Consider the following 10958-nt stretch of genomic DNA (forward strand, 5'->3'; position numbering starts at 1 on the left):
CAATGTTATGGATTATCATCGGCAATGTTTTTGTATTATTTGACTGGTCCGATCTGCGAGCAACGAAACGATTGGAATCTGACCCGCGACTCGAATTGAGTTTGACATCCCTGACCTAAACAAACTCACGTGGCTTCCGAGCACAATGGCCGTTTCATGTCACTTTGCCTAGCCGTTCCCTTTCGAGAAACCGCTGTTATTGCTATTGCCACGGCTATTGATAGTAGCAACTAGTGGTGTTGAGCGCGGCAGAAACTTTGCTGTTATCTTGCTCGGCATCTTGAAACTGAATTTATTTTCAGATTTCAACTATACATTACAGCGCGTTTTACACCAAAATCTCGAATCAGGCGTCAGGCCGCAAGAAATGCCACATGCAGCCGGCGACATGCCGTAAGTTACAGACCCCGGCGGCTTTAGTGGGTGCACGGCGCACGCGCAATCGCACATGCAGAGTGCAGAGCTTAGCAACCCGACGAATATCAGGCAATGAAGGTTCAGAATATTGACAAACTGTTGCAGTATTGAAGGCATTGCGGAATCAAAAACCGACTTGACAGATTTAAAGGAACGAAAATAAAATGATAGTCGCGCTTTCAGATCTCCATTCAGACGACGATGTTTACTTAGCATTACAATACCAACTTAGCACCTTCTTTGGCATAGCCATTGGTTCCCATAACACTTCGAAACTGCCTTTCTTGATATCCAGGATGTGAATGTTATAGCGTGGTCACTTGTAAGCCGTTGTCGCAGTCAGTTATGTGATGATGAGACATTTTCCGTGTGCACAAGATTCGAAAAGAATTGCAAGCGATAAGTAGAATGACGGGAAGAAATATCGGAAGGCTTTTACTCATGTCATGCTCGATCACGTTAATGATGCATATGTATTGGAATGCAATATACAGAGCGCCTTCTCCACAAAGACAATTGATAGATCATTCAATTCCTATCGTGCCGTTTGATTCAATCAGACACATTCGAAGCGTGGACGATCGCACAGCGGAAAATGTAACTCGCATGCACCATTATGCTGGAAATACCAATACAACTGGTGTTAGTGAGTGCCTTGATCCTCGGCGCTTGGCAGGAAAAATTTACGTGAACAGCAACATCTCACTTGCGCCGACTTACGAACAAATTCGTCAGCTGAATGTCATTCCGCTGCAGTTTGGGCATCGCAAGACATCGTCGTGCCACGGCGAACAGGATGTAGCTTTTATAATACCCTTGCGCGGTCGCGACGCTCAGTTTCGACTATTGTTACATCATATTTATCCGATATTACGTCGACAAAGGATTGCCTTTTCGATTTACGCGGTCACCCAAGCAGGAAGTGGACTTTTCAACAGAGCGAAGCTTTTCAATATTGGGATTGAAAAGTCGTTGGAAGGTAAGCCGTTGCGGTTTCATTACAAAATTTACTTTGGACAAATATGAGTCATCAGAACACCACATAATCTACGCAATCAGTGAGTAGACAAACTGCTAACATGCAGAATATGAAAGCAACCTAAACGTACTTACGCGAAGGTAATTATATCGGTATTAGCATAGTGTCCTATATGGTGTCGACACAAGCAAATCTCACGGCTCAGTGAAATTGTATCACGTCACAATTTCCATTTGGCTACAGGCAATTTGACGGTCATTTTTGACCGGCTTGCCGAGCATTAAATTTGGTAAAATGGGTATCAATCGAAAGCTGACTCTGCACTGATGACGAAAATATAAATTTTATTCCGCTTGCGGCCCTGGAACTCCCACAATCAGTCTCGAATTTTTCATTGTTATGGAGGTTGACATTGAAACGCACCAATGCTTTTTGGACTTTTTTCTCTTGAGCTACACTCTCGTTTCGCCAGACAGCATTGTTGCGTCCCAATGCCAATCTCCATAACAATGAAAAAATCGAGGCTGATTATGGGAGTTCCAGGGCCACGAGCGGAATTAAATATATATTTTCGTAATCAGTGCAGAGTCCGCTTTCGATTAATACCCGTTTTACCAAATTTAATGCTCGGCAAGCCGGTCAAAAATGATCGTCAAATTGCCTGTAGCCAAATGGAAATTGTGACGTGATACAATTTCACTGAGCCGTGAGATTTGCTGGTGTCGACACCATATAGGACACTATGGTATTAGACTTCATCACATGTGTACGTAACGCAGATGGCGCTGAGTTTGTTTAATGAATTCAGGGATATCTAGATATCCCTGAATGAATTTTGTCAAATATTCATGCTCGCAGTGGCAGCTGTTATTTTGGCCCTTATTATCTTAGCCCAATTAAGTTTATCTTAACGTACCATACCCAGCTAACTTAGAATCCTATTTGGTGGCAGGCGTGGGACAAGCTTGATAATTGTCAGTTTTTGGCGGGCCGAGCAAATGTTTTCTGCGAGTCGCACGTTGTACACGCCATGAAGTAGTTGGTCGTATACGGCTGAAAAGTTTGACAATCCGGTCAAATTTCGTTCTTGAAACCTTCGTTTCAATATTCGAAAAATCAATAAATACGTAATGATAAGGTTCGAAAGTAATATAGTGATAAATTTTGCCTCCTATTGACCGCAGGATAACTCGAGTTCATGTATAACACGCAACATTTCGCTCCAATCAATACTACGAGAACTCGACTCTTTGAGCCGATAGGCGGTATAGCATGCCATAAACAAGATATCTTCCACTGGAATTTATGCAAAATGCTAAATTACCTATTATGTAGGAGTGACGAAAGTTGCATTTAAAGTAGGGCACTACGTACCCACGGACGTAGTTTAAAATAAGGGAGATTCCGAAAGTTTGGTGCTGATGCTAATGTCGTCAAGCCGCGCAGTGCGATATAACTATGTTGGTATTCAAAATCCACAAATCGGCATTGTTGGAAACAATCGCAGCGCCGCAAGCCAATAACCTATTTACGTTGCTCCAACGAGATGGTTTCATAAGCTGTCTACGCGGCACTCCGATTGTTTCAAACCATGTCGAAGTGTTGTGCTTTTATACCGTACTTCTACGTCTAGTAGACCGATTTTTAGGCATACCTCCTTACTTTTTACGATTTGTATTTTGAAAAGCAAAACATATATTTGGGCTGAGCTTGTATCACTTTTATGAGTGAAAGTGTCATAGGAACTTCGGGAAATAGCCCCTTCGAAGATCGCACATTATTGAAGATGTAGAGGGTCATCAGTCATTTTGCATGAGTCGCGAATCTACATATTTAAATTTCCAAATTAGCCACCTTCGATGCGGCTGAGAGAGTGACGGGAGTGGAAAGTTTCACAAACTTCATCTTTTAGATAGGAATTTTGACTGTTTCATATTCCACGACACTGATCTGCTCTTGGAAGATGGCCGGTGCTTGTACCGATGTCACGGAAAGCACCCGTTACATTTATCAAAATACGTCGATGTGCTGTCGTACAAGACGATGAATTATACACTGGAATGCCCACCGCCAGGGTGTGAGTATGATGAGTATGGTTACGGATATTGTAAATCGAAATAGTACAGGAGGATTGCACGTCTTTAGCGACCAATCTAAGCACATTTCGCGTATCAAAAGATACCCTATATTTATTATCGCTATGTTCTCGTCTAATGACGGTTGGGAATATTCATTTCCACATTTTCCACGACTTGGACGTTTTCAAGAGGATTATGATCTATTTTAAACATCGTTTTGTATTAATAGGGAACGTTTGTTAAGTCCGGAGACTTCTCATGAGTCTATTATCAAGATGATTAAGCTTAGCAACTCTTATTAAATAACTAAAAATACTATTCAACCATTCAGTCAATAACACTCTCCAGTTGTTTGGCGGCGTGTCAGCGATGACAAAGCAGCAACTTCGCGACGTGAATGGATTTTCAAACAAATACTGGGGCTGGGGTGGTGAAGATGACGACGTAAATCTGCGACTGTGGAGAAAAGGTGATATAGTGACATGTGCAGATAGTGCATAGTGCATTTCGTCACTAAGAACCGTCTAATCAAAGTCGTCAGTGAAATTGCAACTTAATTCTTGCCAAATCCCGACCAATTTGATTGCAGCGACAGAAACTGCGGTTATCACGGAACGGATTTATCTGTAGGAATACCTACAGTAGATAGTCGCATCGCATCGCACTGCGATGTATTTCAAACATCAGCGCCAATGGAAATATTAGATAGAGTCAATGCCCTCTTTAAGCTAATCTTTAGCGCCGGGCCTCCTATAAGATAGCACATTACATTAGGATTAAATATATATATATTAAAATTTCACAACAAAGGCTCCGCATGAAAAAGGATATTAGTTTGCTCAATATCATTTCACATATAGTTGTGCAGGTGCGACGAGAGAGCGTAACGGTACATTACACATCTTCAAGATGCGAATTCGAGTCCGAGTAAGGCCGACTCGATGTAATTCCTTCATTAGATTTATCTGTGGGCGTCGTGTCGCTATCCGATCCGCGGAGGCGGTGTATTACAAAATTCTGTAGAGCGAAAGTGGGTCGTGCTAAAGCAGTGTTGGGATGACTCGGGTCATGACTTGACTCGAGTCAGACTCGAGTCACTTTTTCGCATGACTTGACTTGACTCGAGTCACTTTGCTAAATTGACTTGACTTGACTTGACTCGGCGTATCAGAAATGTGGATTGACTCGTGACTCGGAGCAAAATTCACGAGTCAATTTCAAGTCATCAAGTAATCGCTGTCGATAAAAATCACTGTATCTTGCATACGTTCGGATTGCTCGCGCAACGCTGGTGTAACCCTTGAGAGCGACCAATCATTCAACGATCATGCGTTTTACTGAGCCTCTATTGTTCTCTCACAAATATATCGATCACGAACGAAGTGATCGAAGCTTACAGCCTACGTTAGTGAAGAAATTTAATAGCATAATGTCTATTTCTGTTCTGTGTTCTTAACTTAACCAAACCTTTTGTTTTATTGAAATTGAATTCGAAAATAGTTTATTATAGTCCTCAACCATTGGCGCTGGCTCGAATTGTATCATATCAACTTGCAAAAGGGTAATATATTGCATCTTATCAATTCGTTTCTTCAATCTCTATTTTGGCTGGTAACTATAAACTGAGGCTGTGCAATTACTTACGTAGTTTATTAGTTCTACTTATATGTGAGCGATACAGCGCCTTACTTGCGTGTATATTTAACTCTATATTCCTTCATCGGTACAAAATCAATGACCACTTAATCTGTATTTCAGACATCTAGCAAAATACAATGACGTAATCACGACTTATACCTCGAAAAGGCAATTTGACTTGAATTGTGACTTGACTCGTGACTTGACTTGACTTGACTCGACTTGACTCGAGTCACCTTCGAAAATCGATTGACTTGACTTGACTCGAGTCAAAATGTGCAATGACTCGAAATGACTCGTGACTCGAAGGTAGTGACTTGATCCCAACACTGTGCTAAAGTCGAAACACCGTGGACGCTAAAACAACAACAAACACAACAACAACAACTAATTGTGGGTTTTTCCCGGACTGTTTGTCCTGATGATATGCCTATAGTCGTATGTAACCTCAACGCTAGGCCACAAAATAAATTTAACTATATATGATCTGTTACGAATACCGTGGTATTTTTGCAGGATACAACGTGACGCATGTCAGTGGCGAACACTGTTCATATACCATGGTAAAGCACGGGCGTGAATCAGGGAACCCGACTAACTCGGATCGCCTCAAATTGTTGTACGACTCCACAAATAGGATGAAATATGACGGATTAAACAGTTTAAGGTGATATCTACGCGTATTTACATTTACATTTTCACGTTTCCGGGTTATTAGAGACCGATCTCATAGGTTTAATCTCGTGTTCTTTCCATGTTTTTCGGTTGTTTCGGTGGTCTGGATTTGTTAGCTTCTTGTCTATATTCTTTTGACATGGTGCTATAATGGTTGCTTGGCTCATATCGCGACATTACCGAGATTTAAATATATTGCACCTCATTATATTTGTTTCATGGTCATTGCCAAGTATAGCCTATCCATATCCGTGCCTAAGGTCAAAATGGTTATTTTTTAAGGAAGGGGCGACAAAGCTTAGCCAGAAACAGATTATGAGGTGAAGAGCTTAAGTGTATAGGGACAATTCTGAAACATGGTCCGACTTTTGGCTGTTGGCGCAGTACATTTTGTCCCTGCCGGCATCATTTATCCTCCCGTCACGGGCCGCAATATTGCAATATCAAAACATAAATATACGTTATACGTCATGCAGAGGATCTATAATACGATATTTCGTACTAAATGCAGAGTTTGACTCTTTAATTTGGGTAATAGAAACATGTGCTTACTGTAGTGAAGAAACACTAATAAAAATGAATAAAATAAGACATTGTAATGATCATATTCTATTATCATTTTGTATTATGAGCCACGCGCGAAGTTTGGCAACGCTAAGCAAGAGCAAATTAGTCAATATTGGGTCAAGTTTCTCATTGGTTGTTCTAAGATCTATTGAAAATGTTCATTTATGGCGAGTCTGGCAGATACATTTAAATTCAGTTTGTGACTTCGTTAATATTCGGGAAAAAGTTTCGTTGCCTAATCAAACATTTCCCGTGACAGAACTTCTGTTCATGTTTTGCACCAGAGTATTTTGTAATCTGTACTTCCTGACTAACACTGTATTTTGTTCTGAAAGCAATATCTCCAAAGTAGATGAGACATTGAGTTTGGTCATTGCACTCGCAAACCGGACAGTCGCACAATTTCCCGTAAAATTACATATTTTAGTCGGTAGGCTCGCCTTTCTTGGATATCATAATGAATGAGTAGAACTTGAGTAAGGACTGTGAGCCTACGCCATATGGCTTGACTTGACTCAAGTCACGTTGCAAAAACGACTTGTCTTGACTTGACTCGAGTCAAAATGTGAAATGAACCGATATGTCTTGTGAGTCGGAGGTATAGTTGACTTGTTCCCAACACTGGCCTATAGATTCAATAATGCTAAGCACCAAATCAAACTTAGCCACGGGTCGCAGAAGATTACCTGGTGGGGTGGGCCGCATGCGACCCGCGAGTTGCTGACCCCTGTTATAGTATATACACGGGGTGGAAAAAGTGTGGCTCTTTAATGATTGCCCATGCGTTTTACCATTTGCTAGAGAGGTTTAACCTGATTAAATGTTGGTGCATTCGATCACGCGCGTATAACAATATGCGTATTGTTTTCGTGTTGTTCTTTCCTGATGGATTACGTATCATTTGTATAATGTAGGGATGGTGGCACTACAGGTATACAGGGTTAGAATCGAGTTCACATAACCGTTTCACCTACAACAATGGTGCATGGTCAATGGTCATCAATCAATGATAAATCGTTGTGTTCAATTACAATCTCTATAGTTCAACTATCCATTGTGCCTTATCTGTCAAGATTCACTCACTAATTACAAAGCTACCGACTTTAAATGTCATTACGAAACCAAACACTAGAACTTTGTCACGAGTTACGTAACCAAGACAGATTTACGGAATAATAAAATAACCGTGCTGAAATCATCCCTAAATGCTCATCAGCACTTGAAGGAACTGCTCCCCATTGCTTTGACGTCATATCGGTCTGATTTGATACACCTTGCTGCTCAGATGGACACGTAACGCATAGCAACGTATCACCACACAATATTAAACGCCGTTCGATATCCTACATTCCATTGTAACGGAATAAATTTGTATTTTTCAATTTTTGTGTTGTGACTCTTTAAATTTTTTTTTTTTATATGCGACTCGCGCATCAAGCAGGTCTGCACACCCCTGCTATATACCCTGTGTTTGCGATATCATGATCATGGAAGGTCATGTCATGGATGTGCATTGTACGGGATACGTTCAGTCAATCACGTTTGAATTTCGTCAATGTCCCATTATTTAGATCGGGATAACAGTCTCCCTGGAAGAAACGATCCTGATAACTCGGCCTACTATCTGTATATCAATCATAGTTATTTAGCCTACTCGATTAAATCGGTGTTAGTATTATTTATCGTTCTTTGCATGCATATTTTTCAGGTACCGCACAATATCCGTTGAGAGGAACCCATTGTATGTCAACATCACCGTTAGCATCGGAGATGGGTCAAAGGACGCTCGATATGTCAACAAATTTTTGCGCAATGCTTGCAACGAGACACTTGGGGGTTGATTTTCACGAGTCTGTTTGTCGTCACGTCGAAGTTATTTATGGATGGTTGGACATGGACAACGGCCTATCGATTGCTAATCATTTTAGAGTGGAGTCGATGCTCAATCTCAGTCAAACAATCATACCGTATACCAGAGATGGAATACGTCGGCGTGCGCACAGCAGGCCACCAGCCCTATAGCGCTGAGCTCGAACCAGCAGGCGGTGACATTGGAACTCGAAGAGTAGAAGACAATTCGATAAGAAGCCTACAGAAATGTCATGAACCTGCCCCTATCGACATATCTCCCCACAAATTCAATCCGGATGTCTCATTGATACTGTTAGCCGTCTTCTTACAACTTTAAACAAATAAAAAAATAATTAAAACGAAACCCAGAAGATTTCTCAAATCGTATAGGAAGGGAGAATCAGGTCACCGCCTCGGCGGTTTCTATATTGAGACGACAAAGTTAATTCACAGTATACCTTACGTAAAATGATACTTGGACCGTAGGTGATATATATTCACCGTTGTTTGCGACTAAATCAAAGCATATAGGTTTGCCTGCCCTTAGGATATATATTGATAGCCGACCACATGGCACACCGGTGGGCGTTATCAAAGTCGGGTAATGCCACGGTCTACGTGCCCTGATGTGGCATTGAGACTGCCGGCTACCGCATTAAGGATTTTTCGCAAAATCGATATCGGTAAATGTGAATTTGAAATTGTTCTATATCGAGATGGATGACGGAATTTCGCATGGTAGATCTTTGTTGTATCATCTAAATTCGCGGTAAGTTTCAGGATTGCCAGTCAAAGATTAGCTTGCTAATTCCGTTATCGAAGTCGGCAATATACCGATGTGCGACGATATAACAGATACTCGACTTTGACAGCGAAATTACTACGCAAATCATCAGGGCATGGTATGGTATGGAACGTGAAGTTTCCATACTCCATACTTGCCTTACTCTCTCCATACCATACTTACAATTTTCCATACCATACCAACATTGTTCCATACCATACTTGATACATATTCCATACTTTCAAACACTTGAATATCATAAGTATAGTATCTTTTCTAGCACATGCATTATTGATATTGCGGATGTCATTATTTCTTAAACTACCCATAATGCGAATCTAATTCCTGGTAATAGTTGTACAGAGTCTGTTTTGGTGAGGTTCAGTTCACAGTGGTGAGGTGCCGTGTCGGTCTACTCTACAGCTTCCGCGAGCAAAATGAGATAGTCAGCAGATTGCTATCTAGGACCGTTCATAAAAGGGACGGGGAACACACGGTCAGCGGGCCGTATTACATGATAATGAATGTGGCCCGCGGCCCCAGTGTGCCGAGATTCCCCACTACTTGCCTAAACGTCAAATTTTAGTGACTGTATGTTACGTGTGCGCAGCGTGCGAGAGTGGAGCTTACGCGTATAAGTTCGTCGAAGCGAGAAGACTTGCATTATCCGCATTTACGATGTACTCAACCCTAATGAATTGATATTTTGGTAAATTTTGGGTTCCGGGCTTATCAAACGCTTAGAAATACTAATTAAGGATGGCACCGTGAGTTATTTGATCAGAGAGAAGCAGACATGGTGGCGCCTATGACAATGTTCTCAAATCCACAAATGTATTCGTCATTATCGGCAAGAAATGGCTCTGAAGTGACATTGCTGTCGTTAAAATACATTCATTAAATACGATTTATTTCTTGTATGTATGGGCGAATAATGTATCGATTCAGCAATCCGGCCCGCGAAGTACTTAATTTTCCTATATCCGGCCCGTCGACTGGAGAAGTTGCCCGTCCCTGCTCCATAAGAATATCATCGCATTTCCGGTACATTGGCATAAGGCACATGCACGTTTGAAGTAAATATTCGCAAAATAATTTATAATATAGGCTCACCCATAAAATATCCCAGCTGCAGGCGATCAATACTGCAGCGATCTGCGTGATTATTAGTACAGTAATTGGTTGGGGTTAGCGTGGCGAGAATTTCAAACTACATCTACCTCACTCCCTGATCTATAATCCTAATGCGAGAGCGTTCGAAATATGACCAATAAGATATCTCGGTATGTAAATAGTGTAAATGTGCGAACAATGTTTCAGAAGAAGTGTAATCATCAATCCCATTGAGCAATTAGTACGTTGCATCATGATTGCTTGTAAGCTGTCGTCACTCAAGGAATGAGGTAGTTACCATTACCAATTAATTGCGTCACATGATAGACAATGCTCGGAGACATCGTGTCTAAACTCAGTAGATTCTACTGAGTAGAATATCGGATCAACATTACTGTTGCCATTATTACATCACAAAATCATGTCATTCCAAGTGCTCCTAAAACCGTTGCACAAGCGTGTATTTGTTCCTACACAGCGTTCAATAGTTCACGTTCACACATAACAAAAGCGATCGTATTCCGTGAACTGCGAACAACGCTGCTTCATGAAGCTTGCGCAATGCGCATGCACAGGTCACGATAAAATGTATGAAATACCAAAGTATGGAAGTATGGAAATGTCGTTCCATACCATATATCAAAATCTTCCATTCCATACCATACTTGCATTGTTCCATATTCCATACCAAAATATCGATCCATACCATACCATACTTCCATACCATACCATGCCCTGCAAATCATTGAGTTACAGCTTTGAAAATTAGTACAGTGTTCGATGACAACATATAAATATACCATACCAAATCCTCTCACCCATCTCGATATGGAACACAGTCCAAATCAACAAAGAC

At 41.2% G+C, this 10958-nt stretch overlaps 1 protein-coding gene across 1 annotated transcript; it reads left to right on the forward strand.

Moving 5' to 3' along the window:
• LOC145448410 (beta-1,4-galactosyltransferase 4-like) lies at nt 1-8569 on the forward strand. The gene is made up of 5 exons (XM_080326790.1): nt 1-1396; nt 3309-3473; nt 3806-3943; nt 5629-5779; nt 8063-8569. The coding sequence occupies exons 1-5, from the start codon at nt 826-828 to the stop codon at nt 8193-8195; spliced, it is 1158 nt and encodes a 385-aa protein (XP_080182916.1). The 5' UTR covers nt 1-825; the 3' UTR covers nt 8196-8569.
• Nucleotides 8570-10958: the final 2389 nt, after the last annotated feature.

The sequence above is a fragment of the Botryllus schlosseri genome, chromosome 10 (assembly GCF_051294905.1).
Source record: "Botryllus schlosseri isolate E-star chromosome 10, Bs_hap1, whole genome shotgun sequence".
NCBI lineage: Eukaryota > Metazoa > Chordata > Ascidiacea > Stolidobranchia > Styelidae > Botryllus > Botryllus schlosseri.